Source organism: Cucumis sativus, chromosome 5, assembly GCF_000004075.3.
Source record: "Cucumis sativus cultivar 9930 chromosome 5, Cucumber_9930_V3, whole genome shotgun sequence".
NCBI lineage: Eukaryota > Viridiplantae > Streptophyta > Magnoliopsida > Cucurbitales > Cucurbitaceae > Cucumis > Cucumis sativus.
Genome location: NC_026659.2, coordinates 12,657,314 through 12,675,409, shown reverse-complemented (window position 1 = coordinate 12,675,409; position 18,096 = coordinate 12,657,314). Strand labels below are relative to the sequence as shown.

Below are 18,096 nucleotides of genomic sequence, written 5' to 3'. Positions count from 1 at the left end.
CTTCTGTCTCACACCTCAAAAAGTCACCTATTACATAGACTCACACCTCCCAAAACTATAACCCAACATTACAATCTTTTCCATTTTCACTCTACAAATTACTCTCACTATTAAATATCAATCATCTAATTTTAGGAATCATTGTTTTTTTCTTCTTCTTTTTTCTTTTCCTTTTTCCCTCATCTTCTCATCATTATTATTTATTTAGACTAATAATTAACTTGGTTTTCTTTAGATCAAACATATAGTTTTTCTTAAGGAAAATAAATTAATGTCACCATAGTACCATGATCTAAAAAAGTTACTACTCTCTTGATTCTTCTACTATAATTAGAAGAACAATGTGAGTAGCTACGGATATTGTACACCAGCAAATATATGAGAAAAATTACAAGATATAAAATTTAAAATCTTTCTTATTTTGATTGAAAATATATTGTCCCCTCCTTCACTAGTTGAGTTGCAATATAGGTGCAATAATTTAGACAACTAAGTATCATTCATGGTAGATGTGTGTACTAATCTACACTATTAATTTTTATTTTTTTAGTATCTAACAGTTATGAATTCTTTTAATGTTTTGATACATGAAAATGTGTACAACCTAAGTATCATTTATTTGTAAATATTGTTTACTATTTGAAGCTATATTTTTTTTAATACAATTAAAATAGTAAAGATGAGATATGGAAGGAACAAAATATGATTTCAATTAAACATTATTTGATACTATAAATTTATTTATAAATATAAGGAAATGTGAATTAAAAAATGAGAGTAAAAAGGAAGGCAACCAATAGAAAAATGGGTGGATGTTTAATACAAGTTTGAACTTTCCAAAACACATGTTAATTCAAATCCCCACGTAATATTCTAAAAACAATAAAAAGTACAGATGGAAGAATTAAAAAAAAAAGTTAAACTAAAAGGAAAAGAAAAGAAAAAGAATCTCTTAAAGGAGCCAAAAAAATGTGTCCTTCCAACGGTGCTCTCCTCCTTCCACTTACTCATTCATAAAGCCGCTTCTTTCTTCTTCCTTTTCTCCACCATTTTTTTCCTCTTCTCTTTCGCACAATCGCCGAATGGGTTTCTCTTCTTTCACCTTCCTCTCTTTTCTCCTCCTCCTTCCCTTTTCTTCTCCTTCTCCTTCTCCTTCAAATCTCCCAATCCTTTCCTTCCATGAAGCCTATAATCACTTGTTCGGCGATGCCAATCTCCTCCTTCTCAACCATGGAAAATCTGTTCATCTTCATTTAGATGAACGAACAGGTCCTCTCTTCCAATCCTTTTTTCTTCCATTACATATTTATCTTAACCCTTTTGTTTTTCTCTTTTTCTTATTTTTTTTTTCTTTCTATTTTGGTTTTTGTTTTCAGGGGCTGGATTTCTCTCTCAGGATCTCTATCTTCATGGATTCTTTAGTGCTTCCATTAAATTGCCTGCTGATTATACTGCTGGTGTTGTGGTTGCTTTTTATGTGAGTAGGATTGTGGTATTCGTTGGTTTTTTGGGAAATGCTTTGAACTCTTGTCTCTTTAATCTCTTACTAATACTCCTTCTTTTCTTTGTTTTTTTTTTAGTCCATGAGTTTCTGATAATCGGATGACGATTTTAAATTTTTAGTTACTCTCTTTTCATTTGATTTTGTTCTGGATTCTTTTACTCTGCTTTTGTGTGTGTGTGTGTGTGGTAGTAGTAGTAGGGGTTTTAAGGTTTAGGATTGTGTTAAAAGGTTAAAGGAATCTCTAAACACAGCTGTGCCTTTTTAATACGGCGTGTTTACGTGGGAGTGCTTTTAAAACTTAGTTTTAAGCAGGGCTTTTCTTTTTCAAAAAAACAATTTTTTATGGGACCTAAAAGTCTGAATGAGATTTGTAAAGTTTTTAACCTTTTGTTAGCATCAACAAACCTTTTTTCATAGTTATTATTATTATTTTTCCATTATTGTTATGGAACTCTTGCTCCTATTTTCTCTCTTGCTCCCACTTCTAACGCAATGGGGACTTGATTGGAAGTTTCCGTCAGAGGGTGAGAGCGCAAGGGAGATAATAGGGAGTGAGTGAGAGCTTAATGGAAAAGTGGGAGTGACAGCGGGAGAGAGAATAAATGGAGCAGAGAAAGAGCTAAGAGGGGAACATAGAGAGCAAGTGCAAGAGGTAGCTCAAGGAGCAAGAGCACGAGGAAAAATTAGGGAGCGAGAGCTAAAGGAAGAATAGAGTGCAGGATGCAAGTATGAAATATAAATACCAAGAATAAAGAAAGGTTTGTTAAAGCTAGCGAAGGGTTTGAAAAACATATTTTGAGACATCAAGTTAAAAGTCATTTTGCAAAATTTTTAGTTCAAATTGTTTTTCTTACATTAGAAGCAATATGGTATGGAAGCGTCTATTGACCTGTCACTGTTGTGCTTTGCTCTACACTTCCATAAAAAACACGGTCATAAAATAAATTGCTAAGTGGGCGGCCAAGCCTTTCTTTAACTGGTTAAGACATTGCTTAAAGTTAAAAACCACTTTATGAGTACATTCTTGTAAAGTTGATTGCCTTTCTAAGTATTTATTAACGAATTTTTGCATTTATGAACACTTGGAAAGTCAATCCAAACATACCTTACAATTTCTCTTAAAAACATTTATAAACCATTTTCAAACCAGATGATTTTGGGTTTACTATGTTCTTGGCTAGGACACAACCCAAAAATACCTTTAGTTGTTGGGGTTAGAAATTTGCACTATAGTTTAATTGTGTATGGACTCGACCTGTAGTTTTAGTTGGTTTGGTTCAGTTTTTTGGGTCATTTATTCAGATTTTTTCTAAAGAAAAAATAGCAAGAATATTATCCCTTTTAACTCATAGATTAGTAACTCAATGTCGTAATTGTGATGGTAGATGTCGAATGGCGATATGTTCGAGAACAACCACGACGAGATTGATTTTGAGTTTTTAGGGAACATCAGAGGTAAAGAATGGAGGGTTCAGACTAATATTTACGGCAATGGGAGCACGAATGTTGGCAGAGAAGAAAGATATGGTCTCTGGTTTGATCCAGCTGAAGATTTCCATCAGTACAGCATTCTTTGGACTGATTCTCGCATTATGTAAGCTGTTTCTTTTTCTTTTTACATTTGTTCTTAAGTTCGGAATATCCCATGTTTTGTTGTGTTATGATGTTTTGCAGATGCCATGGAGAGGAGGGTGTGAATAGTTTATTTGGAAAGTTCTTTCAGAAAGTTATATGAAATTTGGAGTTTCCCATGTTTCTAAGCTTTTAGTTATTTTGTTTTAAGCTTTCAAATTTCTGTTTTACTGCTCATTCTTCAAACGTTCTCTTTTAGTCCTACAATTACTTTGTAAAAAAGAATACATTATTTAAAATTATTCATTTTCTGTCAGCCTAAATTTGAACTTGTTTTGAAACTGGATGGGTAGAGGTAGATTACTTGGCCGGTTTGGTAACCATTTTGGTTTTGGTTTTTGAATATTGTAATTGTTCTCTCAAATTCTTACCATGTTTTTTCATCTTTTCAAGTAGAAGAATTGAATGATCTTAGCCAAAAATTAAAAAAAAAAAAGAAGCTCTTTATAAACCATTTTTTTTAGTTTTCAAAACCTGACGAGGTTTTTGAATTTTCATATAGAAAGTAGATAACAAAGTAAATAAACTTGGAGGTGGCTTTGGATTGTCGCGCTGGGATCTTTGTAGGCTTAATTTTCTGACCCTAAAAACCAAAAACCAATTGGTTACCACTGAGACCCTTTACATGTGACTTCAAACATCTGTTTACGCGTAAGCATACTCATCTATTAAAGGAGCCACAAATATCCACATTAAGTTTCTTTTTTTTTTCTTTCTAAAATGATTAATCTTATTAATTATATAATGTTTGAAAACTCAAAAAAAGAAATAAAAAATCAGAATAAGCATGAAAGTTAAAAGGATTATAATAGGACTTAAACCTTCCACATTTTGTGACCCATTAATTCATTATCAATACCTTGAATCAAAACATACTGGTCTTTATTAGTATGTCCGTAGATTATGAGGTTGAATTGCTTAAGAACTTTTATATAAATGAGTCCTTCCACTTTTCTTTTATGTGTAGATTTTATGTGGATGAAGTTCCTATAAGAGAGGTTAAAAGAACAGCTTCAATGGGTGGTGAGTTTCCATCCAAACCAATGACTTTGTATGCAACAATTTGGGATGGATCAAGCTGGGCTACCAATGGAGGCAAATACAAAGTAAACTACAAATATGCTCCCTATATTGCTGAGTTCTCTGAATTCGTATTGCACGGTTGCACAGTTGATCCGATTGAACAAGTCTTCCCCAAGTGTGACCTTACACAGATCTCCGAAGCTTCCATCCCCAATAACATCACAACGGCTAAAAGAACAAAAATGGAGAGTTTTAGGAGGAAGCACATGACATACTCATACTGCTATGATCATCTTAGATACAAGATCCCCCCTGCAGAATGTGTTCTTGATCCTCAAGAAGCCAAACGACTCCAAAGGTTCGACCCTGTAACGTTTGGAAGAGGGCGGCGACACCATGCGAAACATCGTCACTCTAGCCAGGCAGAGTTTACTTCCGTTTGATAGGGCTGGGCAGTGTTTCATTATTTTGTTTTTTGGGTAATAATTCTAGGCAGTTTGATTTTGGATGGGTCTGTTCTTTTTTGTGTATAAAAGATAGATAGACAGTTGAATGAGTATAAATTTTATTTAGGAATTAGATGTCTTTCATGTTGGTTGGTTTTATGTATAGTTAACACCATTGGGATTATCAATTGTTGTTGTTGGTTGTTGGCTTTACAGTTTTGTGAAATTGATGATGATTAAGATTTATGTTCTTTTCATGTAAGAAAGAAATGTTGTGATGAGGCTATTATATTACATTTAAAATAAAATTTTGGTATAGTGCATAAGACTAGATGGCACTAAGATTCCACTCTAAGTAGAGTGAAAGAAGCAAATTAGAGAAATAAATTGTAGTGTTATTACAAAGATACCATACAACACTATTTATAAGAAGAGTGTATGCTAAAGATGGAGTTGAATGGATAAGTGTGTATGCTGAAGATGGAATTCAATGGAAGGGTGTATGCTAATGATGGAATTGAATGGAAAAGAGTGTATGCTAAAGATGGACTTCAATGGAAGGTTATGAAATTTTGTAACATATGAACGGGGACTACATAACTTTATTTTTATTTACTAAATATTACATTTATAATAGGGATCTTTTAAAATACATAACAAAATCGTAAAATAGTTAGATTGTATATAATAATTTTGAAAACGAAAAAAGTCCACACGTTCACAAAGAGAAATACTAAAAATGGCTCGTGATCAATTGACACCTAGTGCAGATAATATATTTTGTAAATAATCGTTTAGATTTGACTATTTTTTCGTATACAATCGTTTAGATTTGATTATTTTTCGTACACGATCGTTTAGATTTGACAATTTTTTCGTACACGATTGTTTAGATTTAATTGTTTAAATTTGATAGACGATATTTTATATTTGGTACACGATCGTTTATATTTGGTACACGATCGTTTGAATTTGATTATTTAGATTTGATCGTTTAAATTTGGCTATTCAAACTAAACGATTTTTTTAAAATTCTTTGGCGCACACTGTCATTTAGATTTGACTATTTTTTTGTACGATTTGGCTACCAATATTCCAACGATTATTTTTCACGATTTTTTGTATTTGACACATGATCTCAAACAACTAAATAACAGTTTGAAAAAAAAAATAGATATTTTATCTTTGGTACATGATCTTGAACCAAATAACCGTTTGAAAAAAAAAAAGAAATATTGCATAAGAAATATGGGTCAAGATAACATAGCACCTTTGGTCTTATTATCCTGTCAAATGTTGGTAAAGATAGTAGACCACATTTGGTCTTACTATCCTGCCAAATCTTGTTCAAGATAGCAAAGCTACTTTGGTCTTACTATCTTGTCAAATTTCGGAAGTAGCTAGCTAAGTGGTTGACAAAGTCCCATACCCCAGACTGTGCACATTGACCATCGAGAACTTGGTATATAGAATACCATGGTTTTTTCTTTAAGACCATTCTCATTAAACTCATACTTACTCATAAATCATTGCTTGCAAATTTCATGGATAAATGCATGCTTTGATAAAACATTTTAATTAAGCATTCTCAAGGACTTTCATAAACATGCTTGCAAATTAAGATATCATAATCAGTATAGCTCAATAATGATCTCAAAGCATATTTAAATGATAGCTTGTAAATCATATTTAGAATCGTCATTAAAAATCATTTTGTTACTCACAATATTTTAGTTGATCTTAAATAAGAAATTTCCTTCGAAGTCTCCTTGCCTAGAAAAATCCACATTTAGTCCTTATTTAATCCATTGGTCAACAAAATATCCAAAACTTCCCTTAAAATTTTCAAAAATATCAAAATAGTCCAAAATAGCCCAAAAATAGCACTTCGATTCTCATTGACGTGGTGACTTACGTTGTAAATAAATAAGTATTTAAAATATATCTTACATAAGTATCATGCATGTTTTATGCGATTGCCATGTTTAAACGTAACATAAGTAGGCAAGACGAAATGAGCAAATTATAGAAGATATTTCGCGCACAAGTCACGCAAGGGGAACTCGTCTGGCCAGTAACATATCAAGGCAAGGAACCACATTATCATACGAGAAAAGCTCACTAGAAAACAAGAAGGGTAGTTGGAGTGATGTGACTTCGTAGGACCGAAATCGGTGCTAAGAAGATCAGAGTAATATAAGTTTCTTGTCTAAAGTTGCCTATAAAAGTACTTCATCCCCACCAAAGAAATGGGGCTTGCATTGGCCATTGGGACCTGCAGGTCAAAACCTAGAGAGTTGGTGGTCAGGATTAACCTCACCACCGGTGTACAATACTTCTTCATCTTTTTCGATCAGATTGTAACGTGAAAGCTTAGAGTTTGAGAGGAGAAGAGTTCCTTCCCCATTCCTTTTGACTTGTATTTCATTGTCTTCCTCTTACCATTTTATTATTTTTTTATATTGTATTTAGTTATATTGTATAATGATCGAAGACCTTCATTCTTCCATACAATGTAGTCTCATACACTTTTCTATCCACTCAAGAAAAAAAAAAAATAGTTTACTCAATTTTCACTAAATTTTAACTAATGTATTAGTTAATGCAATGCATCATTGAATTGAATATGCAATTTTCGAAATTCTCACGCATTTTTTTGATCCATACTTGTACTATTCATCTGTCTTCATGATATTTGTAGTCTAGGTTTATGAGGTATTCTTGGTAAGTAATATTTATTTATAATACTTAGTGTGTTAGCTAAGCTACATTCCACACTTGACTAGTGTATGCCACCAACTACCCGAAAAGGTAAGTAGCAAGGACGATACTAGCACACGTAAGAAAGAATTTACTTAACCTTGCGAGAGGACTTCCTTCATTTATATCCCGAAGGACGAATAAGTGTGAACTTTAGACAGTGAGAGGGTTATTGTCCTTAAACATGAAGCGCTCTAAGTAGAACAAATAAGTATTTCTAGATATAAATCACTTAGCTGGTCATGGTCATTTAGATTTCAAAAGGAAACCAAGTGTGGCTTTCAATGACTTTGAGAGGAGCACTCCTTAATCATAAGATAGCTTGATGAGTTATTTTGTATTGAGGTGGTCATATAGCTTATTCACCTGATAGCTTGAGACCTTCCTTTGCCACCTTCCTTAACAGAAGTTAGTTCACTCAACCTTCCATCTTGCCATAATAGATTCTCTTGTGTTTGCGTCTCTAGTTGCAAGTAGCTTTAGTTCTTTTTATATTCTTTTAACTTAATTGTCATAATGCCTAACTACTAAATAGAACCTAGAACTAATGTCTTGAATCAATTCCTTATGTTCGACCCTAGATCACCTAGGTAAACCTACTATTTTGCTTGCACTTGGGCAAGCAGTAGAAAAACTTGTATTCAACCAGACTTAACTATTACGCGAAGAAGAGGTACATAGTGAGCATTATGCATGCTATGATCATGACTCATGACTTATGCATAGAATTAATCGTGCAATACAGAAAAATATGGTGAACATCTTACGCATGACGAACCTTCTTTGTGGCATATTGCTATTACTCTATACACATGCAAAACTACTAAGTCCACATTAAACCCCCAAATCTAGTAAGTTTTTGGCGCCGTTGTCAAGAAATTGATTTTTTTAGATATTAGAGTAGGATCTTACTTTGAGCTTTAAAATTCAATTTTGACTTTATTTGATACTATCTTAGTCTATACTTATTTTGGTATTTCTTTCCTCTCACAAAGACATCTAAGAGGTTGCCTCCACAATATGGCCAAATTAATGCCCTAGCAACCTTTTTCATTGCAAAACATATTAGAGGTTGGATACTTACTTAGCCTTATTGGGTAAACAATTGATATTTAGGTACTTTTTAGTTTGTATATTTATAGATGCCAATTCGATATGCGAATTTTAATTTTTGCTTATTTGCAACCATTTGATAAAATGTTGCTATGTGAACCCATTTTAACTTGATACATTTTTTTTATTTTGGTTTAGGTTGTGGAATCTAAGTTTGTATTTGAAGTCAAATTCATCCAAGGTTGTCATTGAGTTTCAAGCTTCTTTAATTAAGATTGTGTTTCTTGAACTAGAATTGTAGTCTTGTGATTTTTGGAATAGCATAGTTGGATTGATTTTATAATTTTGAGATTATTATATTAGGTTGGGGTTGATAGAAATTGTGTTTTGTATATGACATTATCGAACAAATATGTAAAGTTTTCAAAATGTTGATACATATATGGTTGAATGTTAATATATGTTAAAGTTTGGAATTGTCTTCGTGCACATTTACGAGATTGTTGGACCACACTACAGGAATTACAGGGACAATACATGAACAAAAGTATAAATAAATTATAATTTTTTTAAAAAATTGAAGCATACTTGATGTTTTTTAAATGTCATAAACAAATACATTCTTGACGGTTTTTCAATGTCATTAACAAGTAAATTCTTGACATTTTTCAAATGTCATAAACAATTATATTCTTGATGGTTTTTAAATGTCATGAATACTCATACATTTGACGGTTCTTAACTGTCATAAATATTTGTATACTTGACGTTTATAAACTGTCAAGAATCACTATTCTTGACGTTTGATTAACCGTTAAGAACTTTGACTTTCTTGACACTGGCTTCAATGACGGTTTTAAAATCGTCAAGAATAGTGATTCTTGACAGTTTAAAAACATCAAGAGAGTCTGTTTTTGTAGTAGTGGTTGGGCAAAACAATTGATCTTGGTGAATCATACGATTAACCAAAAATCATACGAAGAGGTTGAAGGCACTGATAACGTGCATAAACACATGTTATCATAGTCATTTCTATTAGAATAATGAGGTCAAAACGCATAAGAATATGATCAGAATGCGTAACTTATGCAAATAGATAAATATTTAGAAAAATAGATTACATAGGTGTTATGCATGTTTTACATGATTATTATGTCCAAATGCATGATAATGAGCAAAGATGAACTAGTGAATCACAGGAAACACCTTGCGCAAGAGCCTCATAAGGGGAACCCATTGGGCGATTAAACATATCTAGGTGAGGAACCATGTCAACACAGGAGGAAGGCTCACTAGAAGACAAGAATGGTAGTTGAAGTGATGTGACTTCATAGGACTGAAGATGGCGCTGACAAGATCGGAGGAATAGAAGTTTTTCATCTAAAGTTGCCTATAAAAGCATTTCATCTTCACAAAAAAAAAGAGGCCTGCATGGGCCAAAACTTAAAGGGTCGGTGGCAAGGGTTAGCCTAACCATTGGACGTACAACAGTTCTTCATCTTTTCCAATCAGAGGAGAAGAGTCATGTTCCTTTCCCTTAACTTGTATTTCAATTTCTTTCTCTTACCATTTTATTATTTCTTTACATTGTATTTAGTTATATTGTATAATGGTCGAAGGCCTTTGTTCTTGAATACAATGTATATTTATACACTTCTCAATCCACCCATATCTCTATCGTTTATCTGTTTCATGTTATTTGTAGTTAGGTTTTTTATGTGCTTTCATTAAGTAGTGCATATTTCTACTGGTTAGTGTGTTAGTTAAGCTACGTTTCACACTTGGCTAGTGTATGTCGCTAACCACCTGAGAGGGTGAGTAGCAAGGACATGACTAACACATGTAAGGAAGAGTTTGCTCAACCTTACAAGAGGACTTCCTTCATTTGTATTCTAAAAGGCAAACAAATGTGAACCAAGACATTGAGAGGTAGTTGTCCTTAAATGGGAAGCATTTTAAGTAGATTAAATAGGTATTTTAGATATAAATCATTTAGCTAATCTTAGTCATTTAGATTCAAAGAGGAAACCAAGTGTGGCGTTCAACGACTCTGAAAGGAGCACGTATTAAACATAAGGTAGCTTGACTAGTTATATCGCAGTGAAGTAGTCATACAACTTGCTTGCATGATAACTTGAGATCTTCCTTCACCGCCTTCTTAACACAAGTTAGTTCGCTCAATCCTCTATTTTACCATAATTTATCCCCTAATGCATGAATCTCTAGGCGAGTGTAAATAGCTTTAGTTCTTTTTATACCTTCTTTTTTCACAATCATCATAATGCCTAATGGATAACACCCTAGAACTAATATCTTGAAGCAATTCTCCATGTTCGACTCTAGATCATCCAGGTAAACCTACTGATTCGCTTGCATTTGGTCAAATAGTAGGAAAACTTGGATTCAACGTTGATTTAGGCTTCCCGCGATAAAGAGGAACATAGTGAGCATTTTGCATGATATGATCATGATCCGTGATGTATCTATTAAAATTAAGCATGCAATACAAAAAGAAATGATGAGCACATTACGTGCAATAAATGTACTTAGTGTCGTATTGCAATTTCATTACACATATGTTAGATTACTAAGACTAAGTCCCAAGCAACACATCCATGTTGTTCCAATAATAGAACACCAACCAGGTACCAAAGTAATCTATGATTGCTTTAACCAACCCCAAGATCAATGTATCTTTCGGGTGATGGTCATGAGAAATCTCAAGGGATGTGGTTGGTCACAAATGAAAATGAGAATCTCTATAGCATCGTCAAAGGGAGTGTCTTCACACATTGCTAACGAAAAACACGTTTAATTTAGCTAGCGATAAGGACAAAGAAAGATCATTTGGGCATTCCAATGAACAATTGCGAGCATCGACTTATTGCGATGAACAATCATGATGTAGAGAGACATGATACGAATGATATAAGGAGTTTAGGAAAGATTCAATTGGGAAAACTACGCGAAGCAGAAGCGATGATACCACAGTTCTTCTTCGTCAAAGAACCCGAATGCATGGATCAATCTATAATGTATAATTCGTCCATTTTTTTTTACTAAGATTTGCATCCTTAGATTGGTTTACATATCTTCTTATACTTTTACACCTCTGTAAGTATTATTATACTTGTAAATGAGTTTTGTATTCAATGATTTGTATATTCTTTAGTGTTGTAAAGGGGATTATGTGATACACCACGAAGTTCTAGGTTTTTCAGATAAGATACATGTGATGAAGTCAGTCCATGAGAAGGCGGGAGTTAGACGCATTAGGTATTCTGACCATCTTGTACGATTTAAATGGGTTAGGTTTCATTAGGAAATGTACGATGTTTAGGAAGTATGAAGCATTCTATCAAATCTTAAAGTGTTAAATTTTCAAGAAACAATGAATCCACCGTACCTCTAGCCACAAATAGTCTCTCAGGTTTATCATGCCACATTTAATTTGACATGACCTTGACCATACGATAACCATACCTTTAACCTTAGTTAAGAGTGCCTATTTAAACTTTTCAAAACTTTGAGTCTCAACATTTAGCCAAACAATCATTGACATTCCAATAATTCTTTTCCTAGTTCGTCAAGATATTCCTTTTATCTTTCACCAAGAAATGCTTCCTTACAAAATTCCTCATAACAATACAAAGTTTAAAAACCAAGCGATCCACCTTCTCGCCACATTATGTGTCAAGTTTACAAAAATTGAAGGCGAGAAAGGTTGAAAAAGGCTGAAGGATAAAAACACAAGAATGAAAGGAAATGTAAGGGAATAAGCAAAAGAAAGTGAAAAGATAGACAAGAATAAAAGGTGTAATGAGAGAAAAGGAGAAGAAGAAAGAAAAGGCAAATAAGCCAGGCGAGGAAGGGGGATCTTGAGCTTCCAATGAGAAACACTTCCTTGCTCGAAGATGATTTTAAAGGTTTAGCAACAAGGATCCAAGAAAGACGAGTTAAAGAAATTTGGGTTTGTGGAAGAAGAAGTGAAGAAATAGAGTTGGAGACAAAAGTGGAGGAGGAAGCTGCTGAGGAGTTTGAGAAAGAAAGCGACAGAGATACTTTGTCAGAGAAGTAATGCCCACTCACAAGAAAGGGAAGAAGACAAGTACATTCAAAGAGCTTTTGCAGACACAAGTAGAGGGAAGGTGAAAAGGACAATTGGGACCTCATCTCCATCAATACAATAAAGGATAAATCAAAATACCTAGAGATCAATTTAAGGACATAAAGGGGTTGAAGAAAGTGGGTGATGATGGTACAGACAAGAAGAGGAGGAAGCCTTAGGAGTGAAGAAAGGACAATCCTTTAAGGCTGAGGAATCCAATGACATTTTGTCGAAAACCCACCACCTTGACTTCTATGCAATCCTCCAAGGACAAATCGTTCAAACTCCTCACAATTCCAATTTTCCAATGCTCTCATCTCCCAACTCTCTTTCAAGCAAACCTTATTCACATACTCTGGACCTTAGCAAATTTGAAGATGTGTTGTGACCCGATAGAAAAAATGAGGGTAACTTCACCAGAAACATCTTCACAGAAACCTCCTTTGCTATTGTATTCCTTAAAGGATATTCTAAGTGTCATTAATTGTTTAAAATTTTCAATTATATCTTATGTAATTTTTATTTCTTTTTATTTGTCTCCTTTACCATACAAGTCACAACTTATGATATAATTCTTATGTGTTTAATCGTTCTTGTCGCAAGATTAGCTCCTCGCTTTGTAGCATTCTAAGTTTTCTTTTTGATTCAATAATACTTCAATGAAATATATTATGTGAAATGAAGTCTCATTTGTTATTTAGGCGTTTAACTTGTTAAGAAACCTTACTCAGAAAATATTTCTCTAGTTTATTAGGCGAGCAAGCTTTACCTCAAACATCTTTCGTAAAATTTCTACGAATAACCTTATCATTCACTTTTAGTAATGAGACATTGCAGGCTCTAAATTTGGGGGATCCACGTTAAAACTTTTGAATTTTTTTTAGAAATTCTCTTAAGGTGTTTAAAAACCAGGCGTAGTTAAAACTAAGCCAAAAAGTGAGAATTTTCAATTATGTATTCTCTTGTATAAGTAAAATAACAACTCCTAGGTTGCCTCCTCTCACAAAAGTAAAGAAGCAAAGCTTCAAGAGTAAGAGTTTAGAGAGTTGAGTAATAAGAGGCAATAAGAGTTATAGTTGAGGAGATAAACGAACTCAGACTTTTCACTCAACGCCAAATCCAATGTAAATTTAATAAAAACATTCTTTCGCTAAATAGAAGGATAAAAATTTTTTCAAAAGTTTTAGCCATTTCTGAAGCTGAAAATAAGATTTACTGTGAAGAATGAACAAGGATATTTTGAGTATTAAGCTTGTCACATTCTGAATCGAGAAATATTTTCATAACAAGAAGTACGTGATGAAAGTAAATCCTGAATAACGAATAAAACTTGCTCGCATCTTGAGAAGTGTAGAAACACAAAAGGGGGAGGTGAGTCTTTAAAGAGGAACGATGTTTGGGGACAAGCATAATGTGAAGTGATGCTTGAGGATAAACATTATTCTAAATTTGGGAGTATGATAAACAAACACCCATTATTATAACCACTTTTATTAGAATAAGGAGGTTAAAGCGCATAAGAAGATGATCGAAGTGTGTGACTTACGTTGTAAATACACAAGTATTTAGAAATACATCTTACATAAGTATCATGCCTGTTTTACTCGATTGCCATGTTTAAACCTAGGATAAGTGGACAAAAAGCAATAAGTAAATCATATGACATCTCGCGCACAAGTCACACAAGGGAAACTCGCCTGGGGAGTAACATCTCCAGACGAGAAACCACGTCATTACGCGAGAAAAGCTCACTAGAAGATAAGAAGGGTAGTTGGAGTGATGAGACTTCATAGCACCGAAATCGGCTCTAACAAGATCAGAGTAATAGAAGTTTTCTGTCTAAAGTTGCCTATAAAAGTACTTCCTCCCCATCAAAGAAATGGGGGCCTTACATGGGCTATTGAGACCTGCATGGGCCATTGGGACCTGTATGGTAGAGTTGGTGGTCAGGATTAGTCTGACCACCAGGTGTACAATACTCCATCTTTTTCGATCAGATTGTAACGCGAAAGCTTAGAGTTTGAGAGGAAAAAAGTCGATTCCTCGTTCCCCTAACTTGTATTTTATTGTCTTCCTCTTACCATTTTATTTTTTCTTTACATTGTATTTAGTTATATTGTATAGTGACTAAAAACCTTCATTCTTCCATACGATGTAGTCTTATACACTTTTCAATCCATCCATGCCTCTACTATTCTATCCATCTTCATGTTACTAGCATTCTAGGCTTATGAGGTATTCTTGGTAAGTAATATTTATTTATAATGCTTAGTATGTTAGCTGAGCTACATTCCACACTTGGCCAGTGTATGTCACCTACTGCCTGAGAGAGTAAGTAGCAAGGACGTGACTAGAACATGTAAGCAAGAGTTTACTCAACCTTGCAAGAGGATTTCCTTCATTTGTATCTCGAAGGACGAACAAGTGTGGACTTTAGACACCGAGAGGTTGTTTTCTTTAAACGTGAAGTGCTCTAAGTAGAATAAATAAGTATTTCTAGACATAAATCACTTAGATGGTCATTGTCATTTGGATCCTGAAAGGAAACCAAGTGTGGTGTTCAATGACTCCGAAGGAGCTAACTTTAATCATAAGATAGCTTGGTGAGTTATTTCGTATTGAGGTAGTTATATAGCTTATTTTTCTAATAGTGTGAGACCTTCCTTCGCCACCTTCCTGATAGGGTTGGAATTGAATGGAAAAAGTAAAGAATTATGCAAAATATATAGGCAAGGTCGTTATCAACACATGTATGTTCGAAAATTAACGTGGTCACGAAGATAGGTGCAAGCACGGGTGTCGAACCCAAAAGAGTGTAAGATAAATAGTTTCTTGAATGTAATGCTTAAGAAGAATGAGATTAGTAACAAAAATAAAAGAAAAAAATTGAAAACAATTTTTGGGAAATTATAAGGGAGAATGAGAAGATGAATTTAGTTTGCAATACAATTCACAAAAAGGGATATTAAAGATTAAATTCCAAAAAGAGAAGTAAGGAATGGATTTAGACATGGATTTAGTCTTACCATTGAATCAAAGAAAGTAAAGGAAATTGAATCATACTTAATTAATATGAGATTTTTTATTCAAGATTTCTCACAAGATCAAATTGCTTTATTTGGAAGAATTTTGAATCAAAATTCAAGAAAAATGTTGAATTTCATGGAGATTAGTTTAATTCTTGCAATCTTAACTAAACTCTTAATTGTTTTTCAAATAAAATTACAAGATCATTCGTAATATTGCAACCAAGGAATTGAAGGAGAATTAATTTGTGCACAAAAAAATATGCAATTTAATTCCAAGAATTGACTAAGAATAATTGAAATCCATGAAGCATCAAAAAATTCCAAGAATGAGAGAGATAAAATCAAAGAATGAAGAGAATTTTTTTGTGTAGAAACAAGTAATTCAATTAATCTTACACTAATTGTTATACTTAGGGTAAATTGCTCACAAAGATTGAACAAAAAATCAAAGATCAAAATCAAAATTACAAGAATTAATAAAATTGAATCAAAGATCTAATTCTTGATACAATTGATTGATGATTCTAACAAAAATTACATCAAGATCAAAGATTAATCAAACCCTAATTATAATGAAAAATCAAAGTAACTTGGGAGTCGAACTCAGGTGGCTAAGGGGGCGTGCGTGAGGAAAAGCTGCCACCTGTCGTGCAGATAAAGGTTGAGATGGGAAGACACAGATTGAAGGCTCAAATGAGATGATCAATTTCGTGCGTTACTTGGGATCGATCTCCTGACCACTTGGACGCGTGCTGATGGCTTTAAACGACGTCGTTTTTCTTATTTGAAAATATGGATTTAAATTGCGTTTGATGAGGTTGGAACTCATGACCTTGAAGCTGGGCGCGTGCGAGTGAGAATCTTTCACGTGTCGATCTTCTTCAATATTTTCCAAAATGCCCCTAATGTTTAATGTGTCCGTTCTTCCTCGTTTGAACTTCGAATTAGGTGATTTTCGTGAAGTTGGATTCGTATCGGAGTCTACATCATATTCTGCATAAAAACATAAAAATAGTGAACATATGCATGATAATAATTGAGAGTAGGCTACCTTTAAAAGGGTTAATATTTGTCCCAACACTTCCTAACACAAGTTAGTTTGCTCAACCTTCCATCTTGCCATAATTTATTCTCTTGTGCTTGAGTCTCTAAGTGCAAGTAAGTAGCTTTAGTTCTTTTTATATTATTTTAACTCAATTGTCATAATGACTAACCGCTAAGTAGAACCTAGAACTAATGTTTTGAATAAATTCTCTGTATTCGATCCTGGATCACTTAGGTAAACCCTCTATTTCTCTTGCACCAGGGCAACCAGTAGAAAAATTTGTACTCAACCAAGATTTAGCTATTATGTGATGAATAGGTATATAGTGAGCATTCCACATGCTTTGATCATGACCCATGACTTATATATAGAATTAATCGTGCAATACATAAAGATATAGTGAGTATCGTACGAGCAACCTGCTTTGTGACGTATTGTTATTGCTCTATACACATGCAACATCACAATGAGGGACCATGCAGATTCTGGCTGCAAACCAGCCAACATGCCCATCGTGCGTCTTGCGTGCATTGTGTTGCGTGCACAATATGAACACTAACCTCTTAATGGAAGGTCATGTGCGCAGCCTGAGCGCATGCCTTGTCACTTGACTATGCCATAGCCTTGTTGTGTGCCTCAAAACAACCCAAAATAACTTCTATGAACTAATTTTTTTTGCATCTCGCCTAAACATGCATAACACTGATCTACTACCCAAAACCTCATTTTTCGTCCAAAATACATGATCCAATTTTGAAAAATCATAATGTAATACTCATAACTCTTTTGGAAACATTGTCTTTTACAAAGTTGCTCTAAAATGTCTTATCTTTCGTACGTTAAAATTTCAAAACCAAATTTCAAAACCAAATTCATTAAAACATTTCCTTTAATGAATCCATAATCTTTTTATCCATAGCTAAGGATTCATGTTTCTTTGCTAAAACATCAGACATGCTGGCAAGAATACATGAGCCTTTTCATTTGCTTTTACCCATCGATCATATGCTTTCTGACTAATATTGTGTTAAGATTTGATTTTCATGCCACATAATTATCGCCATTAAGTTTTTCGGAAGCTAAAAGTTGAACTATGGAGCTATTCATGCTGAAAAATAAAAATATTCATTTTAGAAACCATAATCATTAAAGAAGCCAATCATTTAACAAATACTGATAATGTACCCATCATTATAGTTTTGCACTGATATTCCAAAGATTTAGAATAACCCTCACCAAAGGGCAGTTGATTATTCCTCCTTTGAACCAAGACAATCTTGACCAAATGCTAACTCCTAAATATCTCAGATTGCTATAGCATTTAGTTATCACTATTTCGATCGAAAATATACTAACAACTTAGTAATTTTGTAAGCCTCCATTTTCGAATCTCAGAGATTAAAATCATTATGCTCCCGAAGGAGAAAGTCAACATGAAGTTGGATCATTGACTGTAGAGTCACCCCTACAAATGATTGCAAAAAGAAAAAGAGACA

At 33.7% G+C, this 18,096-nt stretch overlaps 1 protein-coding gene across 1 annotated transcript; it reads left to right on the top strand.

Moving 5' to 3' along the window:
* The first annotated feature begins 972 nt into the window (after positions 1 to 972).
* LOC101211009 (probable xyloglucan endotransglucosylase/hydrolase protein 28) lies at positions 973 to 4,875 on the top strand. The gene is made up of 4 exons (XM_004142246.3): positions 973 to 1,269; positions 1,377 to 1,477; positions 2,890 to 3,098; positions 4,104 to 4,875. Exons 1-4 carry the CDS (start codon positions 1,083 to 1,085, stop codon positions 4,600 to 4,602), a joined length of 996 nt encoding a protein of 331 aa, XP_004142294.1. The 5' UTR covers positions 973 to 1,082; the 3' UTR covers positions 4,603 to 4,875.
* The last annotated feature ends 13,221 nt before the right edge of the window (positions 4,876 to 18,096 follow it).